Source organism: Protopterus annectens, chromosome 1.part0 (assembly GCF_019279795.1).
Source record: "Protopterus annectens isolate FY-2018-M chromosome 1.part0, PAN1.0, whole genome shotgun sequence".
Taxonomy (NCBI): domain Eukaryota; kingdom Metazoa; phylum Chordata; order Ceratodontiformes; family Protopteridae; genus Protopterus; species Protopterus annectens.
Window position 1 is genome coordinate 1809723708 of NC_056725.1, and position 13292 is coordinate 1809736999.

Consider the following 13292-nt stretch of genomic DNA (forward strand, 5'->3'; position numbering starts at 1 on the left):
ACTTGCCAAGTCTAATTATCAGCTGCCAAAAAGCGAATTACTAAACATTAAAATCCAATCTTTATCAACATAACAGAAGTTTTGAATGTTGTAAAGGAGATAAAATAACTGAAGGTGTGGTTCAGAAAACTGAAGAAGCTAATTTTATAGAAAGAAAATGTAACTTGTGGGAAGAATAGTTTGCTTTCTTGTTTGTGTGTGAACTCCTGTTGCAGTTTAAAATTTGAGGGGTGGGAGGTTGCCATAATGGTTAAGGTGTTTGCCTTACAAACACAAGGTGCAGGGTTTGACTCTCACATGGGGTAATTGGCTAGGCTTAAAATGGCCCACAAGGTCTGTTAGCCTAGTACTAATCTATGAACCTATGTTTTAATAAAGGTGCTTTAAAAATATAGGTGGTTATCAGAAAAAAATTACTTCTGAATTCTTCCCATGTGCATCACAAATGGGTATTTTTGAATGGTCAGTAGGAAATTATGTGCAGCCTCCAAGCACCAATGTTCGACTGTGCATTACTTGTCTTGAGTTAAGACTCCTCCTTTCCTTCTGGCTGTTTTGGTTCAGTAGTGCGATTGCTGTCACCCATCTGATCTCTTCCTGTCTTTTATCAGAGCACTCCACTGTTCTTAGTGTTTCTTGCTATCTTCTCTATGCTGCCTGATGCTGCAGGCCCTCAGAGATGAGGGGAAGTCTGGTAGGAAGGCAATAAATGGTCATTGGTATATGGAGCCAAGCTGGACAGTTATAGCTATCTACTTTCCTCTTCAAGTTAAGGATGGATGATTTTCCTTTGACTTCAGTCTCCTGAGAGAAGTCTTTACCCACTGCATTTCTTGCTTCTTTGTCATGTCTGTCACTTCTTTACCATCCTTAACTTCATCCACCTGCTCCCTGGATCCTTCATTCTGCCTGTGATGTCTATTACTCCTGCTTTTTCTTGGATAGCCTCCAGTCTTTCAAAGTTTCCTCATGATCTTCAGTTGTAATGGTGCTCTTTTATTTGTTAGATGTCATGGAAATTGTGCTCCGTTTATTAGACTTGCTGTCTTTTTTTTCTTTCTTTGTTCTCACTATTAAGTACACCGTCCTTCTCCATACTAAGAATAGGTATCGTTCTGTTTACCTTCATTCACTCTTCCAGCTGAATGTTACTTTGCAGTCTTCTGCTGAAGTTAACAAAAATGTACGTCAATGCTTACTGCCACCATTGCCTCACTATTTTAAATGTAACATCTGAGTGAACACACTATCCCCTCTAATGTATAACAAATTCAGGCTTTCCTGTGTCACTGCACTATTTGAATAACAGGGTTTTCTGATATTACTGTGAACCCTTTTCTCTTATATTCCCGGCCATATAGGCATAATATAACTTATTTGCCTATACACTTCTGATGGTAATACTCTTCAAAGTACATCTTGTGACATTTATTTTCCAGGTCATGACTTAAGGCAGCCCTCTGCTTTAAATTATTTGCTTGGTAAAGCTGACTACTTTTTTATAACCCGTTCCTCCGATGTGCCTTTGGTTGATGTGTAGACGTACATGTACATATTGTATATTCTTGAAGAGAACTGATCCACTTTTCCAAAAACTCATGTCTGTTTCTTCCCTTCTGCCAGCCTGGCAATGCTCCTATTTTAAATTATTGATTTTTTTTCTTTCCCTTAACTTTCCTCTTTCCTTCAGCTCTGCTATGGTGGACCCAAACTTTCATCATCTCTTTCAGTGGGTTAACTTTCCTTCTGTCACAGTGATTAGTTTCCAGAGCTGCTACTGTCACAAGCCCCGCCCATATTGTATTAAGTATGTGTATTTTTTTCTGAATAGAAGCTCCTACCAAGCTCAACAGGGTAATTTGTACCAGTATGACACTGATTATTCTTGTGCTTGGGGTAATTTTTGCAGACAGATGCGCACCTTTTCACTACTACATTTACACTGCAGGTGCGCTTTATAGAACTTGCCTCCTACACAGTCATATTGTTCGTGCTTTGCAGTACACTTCCGTACAGGTATTGGTGGTGATAATTGTAATACTCGATAGGACTAGTTCTAGATCATTCAGCCAAATAGTTGTAGTTGGTATTGGAAATGGAATTATTGAGTCCAATGCAAGTATAGTGAGTGTCTGAGTAGGTGAGTGCACGTTTTACATGTTTAGAAGTAAAGCAATTTTAGCAGTATCTGCAGTGTTTTTTTTTTGTTTGGATTGTATTGCTGAGAGTAAGTTTTGGCTGTAAGTAGGAAGTGGTGGGAATTGTGTAGGTGGTGAAAGTACTACAGTTGGTTATTATGAGATGTGGGGAAGGACTGGCAGGGTTCAGTCTAGTGTCATTTTACTTCTTTTCTATAGTTGGGTATGTTGAATGCTGTTTGATTTAAAACAAATTACCTGTGTAGTATTCCATCTTCATTATTGCGTGTATATTTTTTCATGCTTACTGTTTGCTAATACTGGATAAAGCTGTATTTTATTTTTGTGAGTTATTGAAGCCTTTCTTCTTGGGCTACCATAGAAAATGTGCCTTTTTCAATGAAGTTAGTCTATCATGGGTATCAAATGAAATGAATGGATACCCCAGAGTACTTTCAGCACAAGGAAAATGTCATAGAGCTGTCTTTTTTGGACTGCCTCCTCTTTCTGCAGCTGTTTGCATAAAGCAGAATAAATAGGTGCTGTGTGTGTGTGTGTGGGGGGGGGGGCTAAAATGCTTTTGTTTGGAGTGGAAGATTCCTTTTCCTTAAGGGGGCAGTGACATTACACCAGATCAGTTGGTATTAAAGATCTCCAAGTACACAAGACTGGAGAAACCTGATGGATACATTTACTATTCTAAAATTAAAGATCATTTCAAGGACAGGGAACTTATGAATGTGTGTACAGATGTATGATTTTTATGTAAATAGCCAGTGTGCAGTGACATGCATAGTGTTTTGATTTACTTATTACTATAAAATGTAACCTTTTTGTAGCCCTAAAAATGGGATGGGGGGCTGCAGGGGAGTATGAGATACAGGGTATATCCCTTTTAATGATATTGAGATGTAGCTACAAAGATAAGCATACTATGCTGTGCACAGAAGTTCCACAGAATTCACTTTGCACTTAAGACCTCAGAGTTTAGACCACATCTACCCTTTCTTTGCATTTAAGCTTGCTGACCATTAAAGCTGATAAAGGCATAATTATTCATGAATGTCTGCTGTGGCCTACTATATTGTATAATTTTCTGTGTAGTTTTTCTTTAAGTAGAAACAGAGTTCCTTGTTTAGATTTTGATTTTTTTTCCGAAAACATTTGGCATTCAGAGCCTGTTGCAGTCTTCTAACATTTTTCAACTGCATGAATACTGCTGCTTGTAGTAGTTACCTGAAAGACAGATTTGGCAGTCGGTACTGCTCTAGTAAACTTAAATGAGTCTGTCAAGCATGAGTTATCAGTGTGTTTTGACTAACAGTAATCTGCCTCTCTTAGCCCTGTCCAAATTAAAAGCTGTGACTTTGGTATGTTTGTGTTTATCCCTCACTGTTCTGTCCCAGGACAAAAAAAATCAAATGTGTGGTAGGCTTATTTACCAGAGCAACTGAAGTTAAACAGATGCTGTATAAACACTGGAACTAAATCATTTTTCTAAATGATTGCTCCCTCAAACTAAGTAATGAGAATAAACTTTGTAAAAGTCAGCATTTCATTTTTTCCCTAGGAGAGTTGATGGATGCTATCAAACGTGACTTTGGATCCTTTGAGAAGTTTAAAGAGAAGATTACTGCAGTATCTGTTGGTGTCCAAGGTTCAGGCTGGGGTTGGTTGGGTTTCAGCAAAGACTATAATCGTCTGCAGGTGGTCTCTTGCTCCAACCAAGACCCACTACATGGAACTACAGGTTAGTAAAATACAGAAATGCTTTTTTAATCTTTAGTACAGCAAATGAGACTAAAGGATGCTTTAAAAAGTAATTTTAAGAATAATTCGTACTGCAGTGTCACTGACATGTAAAGGTACATTTTAGCCTAGCTTGTACACTGGTATTTTGCCAATACGCTGGAATGAATAATCCACCTTGAGATATACTGGCATGACATGTAAAGGTACATTTTAGCCTAGCTTGTACACTGGTATTTTGCCAATACGCTGGAATGAATAATCCACCTTGAGATATACTGGCATTCCTCAGAGTTGCCAATACACTGGAATGAATAATCCACCTTGAGATATACTGGCATTCCTCAGCGTTGATATTTTTGGATTTTTTGGGTTAAGATCATAGTGTTACTTTGCACAAGTAATCTGCAAACTGTGGCAATTTGCCAGTATAATAAATACTACATGCTACATGAAAATCAGCAGTGGTGGTTTGCACATATATTCAACCTACAAAGAACTGCCCAAGCTATTTCAACTTGCATGTTTGCACAAAGTATGCAGGTAATATCTGCACATGTGTATTAACTGCAATTATGTGGAAGTCTGCCATAACTTGATAAGTTCAGAAATTGCTGTCCAAGTGGGGCCTTACACTGTCACAAGATGTCTCTGTGAAAGGCTGACTGTACCTTCAGATAGCAGCCCTGGCAAGTGGATAAACCCACTTTATTGGCAGCCTTAATCTGCAGGTGCCCGTTGATGGACAGCTTTTTGAGTGTAAAAGGGATGGATAGGAAAGTTGGAAAAGGGGCTAAAAGTAAACAAAGGAAAGACCATAGAATAAGAGCTGTGCTGAAAGAAGCTTTTTTGATGGGGATTAACCCTTTTTTGAAATGTAGAATGGAAGATCAAGGATATAACCGAAGCAAGATCATGAGTATGGACAGGCTGGGAAGATGCAGTGGTTTTGACCACAGACTGACAGGGGTAGGTGATCACCTAATTAGGTAGGGTTCACAAATGGAAAATTTTACAACTGGTAATGGGGGTGTGGGGCAACTAAGTTTGTGCGCATACACAGTAGGGTGGGTACTCATATGATGCAGGGGGACACTGTTCCTGACTACCACCAAACCAGAGACCTGCCCAGGGGACCTGAACAGGCAGTCCCCAGTGTGTAAAGGGGCATGGTCTCCATGGGGTGGTGTGGTCCCCAAAGGGCTCTATGTAAGGAGCTCAGTGAGTTTTGTGCCCACTACAGGAGATGCTCATTCAGGCCACACTTCTTTAATACCCCACAACTGTAGCCTTTACCACGGTGTGCAGTTGGGGCTGTTCATGCTGCTTGTGACTACAATGATCCAGGCTACCTGCAGAGGAGAGTCCACCACTTTTTCCTGACTATGCTGATCTGGGACATACTACTGATAGAATATCTTCCTCACTGTAAGTGCAAGGCTACAGCTGAGGGGCCCCCATGCTGTTCAGAGCGTGCAGTGTGAGGCAAAGTTGCACTAAAGCAATTCATTAATATAATGCAGTTGATGAAATATTTTGAATTAACTAAGATTTCATTAAGTAATAGGAGACATATGGGGTCTGAGGACCAGATGCTCCAGCCTTTGGTTCAGCTCTGTTTCCTTCCATGCTGCAAAAGAAAATGAAGGAGAGGGCATTGTTAACATGCACAGACTGATGGTATAAAGAGAATAACCTTATGCTGGCTGGTATTGTTAATGTCATGTGACATTTGTAGAGTAAAGGGACTTAGTATATTGGCTGCTGCTTGAACTGTAATACCCCCCAGACAGCTGGCACCTACAAATAATGCATCCAAACAAAGAACTGCTTAATAAAACCTTTTATAGAAGGCATGACTGAAGTTTTTATTTTGTACAGGGGTAATTTGCTGCTGCCCCCCCCCCCCCAAGCTGTCTGCCTTGGTACATCACTGTCCTGATAAGTGACATAAAATAAAGTGAGTCTTTAAACTACAACTAGCTACATGCAGTTTTATGCCAAGGAGCACATTGCTGGGGAAATGCGGAGCAAAGTAATGCCCAGGACTTGAATGATCCTTCTGCAGAGCATGACTGCTCACAGAGCATTCATGTCAACCTCTGTCCACATACGTCTAAGGACATGTCAGTTGTACATGGCCGAGGTCAGATTCATTTCCATTGAGGCTGTCAGGTGTGCACTGCATTATGTGGAAGGACCTCACAATCGAGGTTAGTGTCTTACAGCATTGGTGATCTCCACTCCAGGACCTCTGCAGCATCAAGTGCGAATTGCATCTCTGACAACTCCAGTTTCAAGCTCTTATTGTAGCCCCCCCATTGTTCCCTCAATGCTATCATTAGGGGACATTGTGTGTCGTAGCCCAGATGTGACCTGTAAAGCCAGTGTCATTAATTCTTACTGTGACTCCTCCATCTGCTGACAACAACTTAACAGAGCACTTAACAGGTTAAAACCCAAGACAATAGGCCTTCAATAAGGAATTTAAATAAAAGTGCTTAACTGTTGAAAGAAAAAAAAATGAACACAACTTGCATACTTGGTCATGAATGCAGTTTGAAATATTCAGTCCCTTCACAAGAAGGGAGTGAGAAGCAATTTACTAGGTAAATATCCTTAAGTTTAACCTTGCATCTGCATGAAGGGTTACTGTCCTGTCATGCATGTCTTGCTTCAGAACTCAAACTAGAGATTTCCTTACATTCACTGCTGCAGTATTCCTTATGTATGGGATTCCCTGCCATGGAAGCCAGACATCCAGCCAGTATGCCAAAGCCTACTGTTGCTTTAGGGTACGCAGAACGTCACCTGTATGCTCCTCACATAGCATAGGGCATAAAGGTGACGTTCAGGCATACCATCCTCAGAACTTCTTTGCTGCCAGTCTGAACGTTTCTTCCCATAGTCAGTCTGTTTGCCTACGTCTGCTTTCTGCCAGTTGAATGCATTTTTGTTCTCCAGTGAACACCTACATCTTGTTCTAAAGTCAGAGCCATTGCAGACAAGTACCTTGTTTTAGGGTTTGTTTTTTTTTTTTTTTTTTTTTCCTTGGGTTTTTGTTGCTGTTGGGGGTTAATGTCATCCAGAAAAGGTAAATGCTAGTGCAGTAGGCTGAATCCCCCATAAAGCCCTCCATAAGTGTCTTTTCTGCCTAGGAGCTTCTCACAACCATACATCCTGTTGGTTTTGTCAGGCGTTGGTACCAAAAACCCTTTAAGCTTTCTTCCCTTTCTTTTTATCTTGAGAACCAGCGTTTTAAGCTTCTCGCTAAAGATATAGTGGAAGGAACTTCCCATCTTGAGGGTCAGCCATTACAGAAGGTGGTGAAAAAATTAAGACTGGAATCTTCCACTGTCCAGCCTCTAACGAGCATTTCTCCTGAGGTCAGTGAACCTGGAGGCTCGCCCGGCTTAGATTCCTCTGCTGTGACTGGGTTTGAGGCTGGCAAGGAATCCGCTTCCAGCACGTCCCAGGGCCTAGGGTTGTTCCACAGATTCTAGTTGGGGGGGTCCTACTACAGTTATTGAATGCCATTGGGGGTAAGAGCTTTTTACATTTTATAGGGCGGATGTTCCTTTAAAAAAAGGAGAACTAAGCATGTTTCTCCAGCTCCTAGGGATCCACAGAGTGAGTGGCAGGCTACTTGGGGTTTGTTAAATGCTTTAATGGCATTACAGCCTACTCGGGAGGTTTCTGTTCCTGCTCCCCACTGGTCCTCTACTTCCCTTAAACGTCCTGGAAACAGGATTCTTCTGAGGAGTTGGATTCTAATGAGGAATCCCAGACTTATTCTAGCCAGATTCCTTCTCCTTTGGATTATGGGTCAGAGGAAGAGGAACCCAATAGTCCTGATGCTCCTTTTGCAGAAATTTCCTTTGGGGATACAGTTTCTAGGATGATGGAATTTTTTTAAATGGGATTGTGTTCAGGTCTCCGACGTCCATAAGAGGTACTATGAGTTGCTACAGTTGGAAGCTGTGAAACCTTCTGCTATTCCTCCTGTTTTGGCTGCTTTGATGGGGCTTTTTTTTTTAATGCCTCCAAAGCTCCTGATTCTCTGACCCCTGCTCCCAAGAAGCCCGATAGGTTTTATGGGTTGCCTGAGGATTGTAAGTTTTTGTACAGCTGTCCTGCTGCTGACCCCTCTGTGATACCTGTAGCCTCTGAAGAGCCCTCTTTTTTGCTTCCTTCACCCAAGCTGCTGCCTTCTGATAGACGGCAGAACCATGGAAAGACTAGGTAAGAGGGTTTATACCTCGGTTATTCAGACCTTTAGGGGGGCTATTACTTAACAGATCCATGTATCCAGGTCTGTTGGCTCTCCTTTCTCAGGCTTTCCAGTTTATTTCTGATTTCCCTGACTCTGATGGTGAAACTTCTGCTCTTTATTTGGGGACTTCCTCTCAGGTGGCTTGTCATTCTATCAAGTGCTGTTATGATACAGCAAATGCCTCTTCTAGGGCTGCTGCTTTTGGTTTAGTGATGGGGTATTCTTGGCTTATGTTTCAGCCTTTAGCTGATGATATTAAGGCTAAGTTGATGGATGCTCCTGTGGATAATAAGCTTTTGTTTGGGGAAACCAGCTTTTTTTTTGTTTGTTTTTTTTATCCCTTCAGGATAAGGGGAAGGCCTTATAGGAGTTTAAGCGTGTTTCTCCTCTGCCTAAATTTTAGAAAAACTACGCCACTAAGCCAGCCTTTGTTCACAGGCAATCTCCCCCTCCTACGAAGAGTAAAAACAAGTGGTAAGCGGACTCCTCCAGGTAAGGCCACTCAAGACTTCATGGACTTAAAAGCCTTCTTTCTTGATAAACCAGGTGCTCTGTCTCTTCCCAGCCACATTTCTCTTTCTCTTTGCCTTTCTTTTTCTCTTCCTGTTTGCCTTCCGATTACTCAGGATTCTTGGGTTCTGTCCATTATTCACCAAGGGGGGGGGGGGGGTACTTTATGGCGTGGAAATCGCATCCCTTTTATGGGCATTCCTCAGCCTCCTTAGGAACAACTTCCTTTTTTCCCCCAGAGGTTATTCAAGATATTTTGACCCTGCGTACTATTCAAGTAGTACCAGTGTCCCAAAGTGGGGAAGGGAGTTTACTCCAGGATGTTTCTATTGCCCAGAAAAGAGGGTACTTGGAGACCAGTTCTAGACCTCACTCATCTAAACACTTCTGAAGGTGCCATCTTTTCGGATGTTGTCCCTTCAGATGGTTTCCTCTTGTTCCCTCAGGCCTACATGGTGTCTCTGGATCTCAAGGATGCTTATCTACATATTGTGATCCATCCCTTTTTTTTTCAGCGCGTTTTTCCATTTCTCTGTTACTTCCTGGTATTTTCAGCTCTCTGCTTTGCCCTTTGGCCTTTGTACTGCCCGAACGGTATTCACCAAATGCCTAGCTCCTGTGACTGCTTTTTGCAGTCTTCAAGGGATCCATATATTTCCTTACTTGGAGGATCTGCTAATTCAGAAATCTTGTCCAGAGATCCTGTTGAAAAATCTTCATTTTGCCATTTCTCTTCAGAGCCTAGGGTTCACAATATACTTCAGAAGTCTTCCCTGACTCCTCGGGATCATATCTTTCTGGGTTGCAGGATTCAGATGGCGTCTGTGCTGGCATCCTTACGTACTCCAAAGGCCTTAACTCTCATTTCTACCAAAGTCTTCTTCCTCTGGCTTCATTTTACAATCAGTGTGTCTGAGAGCTAGGGTTTCATGGCATCCACCATTCCAGTGTTCCGTCTGGCCAAACTCCACAGGAGAAAGTTTCAGTGGTTTCTGAAGTTGGTGTGGCTTCAGCATGCAGATCCTGTAGATTTTGTAGTTCCCCTTCTTCCTCGTCTCGAAGGAACTTTACTGGTGGATCCAGCAGTTGTGTCTGAATCCAGGACTCCCTTTTCATCCCCTTCTTCCCTGTCAGGAACTGTTCAGAGACTCTGCAGATGTGGGCTGGGGAGCTTCATTTGGCTTCTTAAAGGTGCAGGGGTGTGGTCACCTTTTCAGCAGAATGAGCACATCACTGTCAAAGATAAGAGCTCTTATGCTGGCTCTTTCTGTCTAGGGCCTCTAAAGGTATTCACAGACAATACCACAGTGATGGGGTGTAGGGAGGAACAAGATCTCATCTTTGCCAGTTGACACTTGTGGTATGGGATCTTGCTGTCAAGTATTCAATGACTTTGCAGGCAGCTTATATCCCTTCAGATCAGAACATTGTTGCAGACACTCTGAACAGGCCAACTCAATCCTACAGATGGATGCTTCATAGAGATGTGTTTCTGGATGTTGCTCAGCAGTGGGGTACTCCTCAAGTAGATCTGTTTGCTTCCCCTCTGAACAGACAACTTTCTCGGTTTTGTGCCAGTCCCAGGTCCTCTTGTTTGGAAGGTGGACTCCATTCCTTCCTTGGAAGGGGATGTTTCTTTGTACATTTCCTCCCCTTCCTCTCCTTCCAAAAGACCTGTTCAAGAGTCAACAGAATGCTCCCAAAATCTTGTTGGTGACTCCCTTTTGGCCACTACAGCACTGGTTCCCTCTACTTCTGCATCTAGCCAAGGGTAGTCATTACAAGTTACCTCACAGGGTGGATCTACTCACACAGGACAAGGGATCTCTCATCCATCCCTGCCTGTTCATGCTTCAACTGACACTCTGGGTGATGGGATTTTGACACCTCATAGACACCTTTTTCTGAGGATATGCTTAAGGCCCTGCAGGAGACCAGGAAACCTACTACTAGAAAATCGTACTTATCCAAATGGAAGAAGACTTCTGTTTGGTGTCTGTCATAACCTGGACCCACTTACTGTGGGTTTTCCTTTGGTTCTCTTTGTGCGAGTTGCTCGATGCTGGTTTGGCAAATTCTTCTGTTAAGGCCCACTTATCAGTTATCTCTGCTTGTCTCCCTTTATCTTCTCCTTCAGTGCCTAGATTTGAGGTTAAACAATTTCTTAAAGGCATCCTTAATATTAGACCTCCCAGGAAGCCTGTTCATCCTCCCTGGGATCTTAATTTTTGTTTTGGAGAAGTTGACTCGGGAGGCTCCTTTTGAGCCTGCTGCTCCAGCTTCCCTGCATCATTGTTCTTGGAAGACTGTTCTTTTGTTGGCCCCCACTTCTGCCAGACTGGTGTCTGAGTTGCAAGCCCTTGTGGCTTGTCCTCCTTTTTTGATATTTCATAAGCGGACAGGGTGTCCTTGCTAATCCTTTTATGCCTAAGGTGGTTGAGTGGTCACATAATCAGTCTATTCATTTGCCTACTTTTTTCCCTCCTCTGCAGTCTGACAGAGGGAGCTGCATACTTTGGACATGCATAGACAACTCAAGTTTTATTTGGCCAAGACTAAGGCTTAGAACATCTGATCAGTTATTTTCTTTCTAGGTCCTTAGGATTAGCTGTATCCAAGCAAACTGTTTCTTCTTGAGTTGCAAAGACTTTCTTTTTGTCATACTTTTCATGGTCAGAGCCTGCCTTCTGTTAAGGCTGATTATACTAGAGCTGTGGCTTCTTGTGATGCTTTTTTCAAGGGTCTGGATACCAGTTCTGTTCTTGAAGTAGCTGCCTGGACTTCAGTGCAGACTTGCATTTCAAATTGGATGGTATTTCTGGAGCTAGAGCTAGTTTTACTAGGGCCATTCTTCATGATTTCCTAGATGGCTCTACTACTCCTTCCAAGTTTCTTCCTGAGCTTTGGCACTCTCCCATACGTAAGGAATACTGCAGCAGTGACTCTAAGGGCATAGTACAGTTGTACAAAAATCTTACCATAACAGATTTCCTTGCCTTCAGTGTTGCAGTATTCATTCCCTCCAGTCATTCTCCCTAGTCCTGTTCTTTCCTAGATGTACAGGTTACCCCTTGGGTTTCCTTGAACTGGTGTTCCTACTGAGGCAATCAGTGCTGAGGATGGCATGCTTAAACGTTACCTTTATGCCCTATGTTATGTGAGGAGCATACGGGTGACATTTGGAGTACCTTAAAGCAACTGTAGGCTTTGGTATACTGGCTGGACGTCTGGCTTCCATGGCAGGCAGTCCCATATGAAAGGAATACTGCAGCAAGGAAGGCAACGACATCTACTGTTCTAGTAAGATTTTACACAAATGTACTTTCCAGCCTCCCCCACCAAGTGACTTGTCTGTCCAGTGACCACTGTGCAGATTTTAACTGCTGTGACAATATTAGCTATATCCACACTGGTGCAGTTGTCATTTGGTGCCTTTGAGGGAGCTGCGCAACTGGTAGGGAATTTCAATGGCACTGATTATGCCACCAGCACACCAGGACAGAATCCTATTGTGTAGAATAGAGCAAGCAATAGCACTGCTATACTGAAGAGCTGCACACACAATACTCACTGTATATAAAAATGTTATGGGGGCAACTGGTGATTTTAGGGAACATTTAGTTACAGTAGATATAAGTGTACATACCCTTGTTAAAATGCCAGTTTTTTGTAATATAAAAGAGGCCACAATAAATCATTTCAAAAAGTTTCCCACTTTTAATGTAAGCTATAACATGTGCAGTTCAATTGAAAAACAGATCTGTTATTTGAAAAATATAAAACATAAAAAGTACAAGCTGGTTGCATAAGTGTGCACACCCTTAGACTAATACTTTGAATTTAATTACAGCATTCAGTCTTGGGTACACACCTGCCATTAAGAGATCAACCCCAAATAATGTTCAGCTGTCCTAGTGGGATTTTCCTGACATACTCAGTTGCCTGCTACAGCAAAAGCCATGGTTCGCAAAGAGCTTACAAAGCATCAAAGGGATCTCATTGTTGAAAAGGTATCAGTCAGGAGAAGGGTACAAAAAAATTTCCACAGCATTGGATATACCATGGAACACAGTGAAGACAGTCCTCCAAAAAGTGGAGAAAATGTGGGACAACAGTGACATTGCAAAGAACTGGACATCCCTCCAAAATTGATGAAAAGACAAAAAAAAAAAAACTGGTCAAGGAGGCTGCCAACACACAACAACACTGAAGGAGCTGCAGGAATTTCTGGCAAGTACTGGTTGTGTACTACATGTGACAACAATCTCCCATATTCTCCATATGTCTGGACTATGGGGTAGGGTTGCAAAACGGAAGCAGTTTCTTGCACACAAACATCCAGGCCCAGCTAAAATTTGCAAAACAATACATGGTCTCCCAAAAGCATGTGGGGAAAATGTGTTATGGTCTGATGAGACCAAGGTTGAACTTCTTGGCCACAATTCCAAGAGGTACGTTTGGTGCAAAAATAGTTCAGTGAACACCATCCCCACGGTGAAGCACGGTGGTGGCAGTATCATGCTTTGGGGTTGCTTTTTTCCAGCTGGAACTGGGGCTTTAGTATAGGTGGAGGGAATTATGAACAGTTCCAAGTACCGGTCACTTTTGGCCCAAAACCTTCA

At 42.3% G+C, this 13292-nt stretch overlaps 1 protein-coding gene across 2 annotated transcripts in view; it reads left to right on the forward strand.

The window, feature by feature from the left end:
* SOD2 (superoxide dismutase 2) overlaps positions 1 to 13292 on the forward strand; it is a 204740-nt gene that overhangs the window by 157210 nt on the left and 34238 nt on the right. For both annotated transcript variants that reach the window (XM_044069704.1, XM_044069700.1), the window contains exon 4: positions 3709 to 3888. In XM_044069704.1, coding sequence (XP_043925639.1) covers positions 3709 to 3888 — 180 coding nt within the window. The remainder of the gene's footprint in view (positions 1 to 3708; positions 3889 to 13292) is intronic.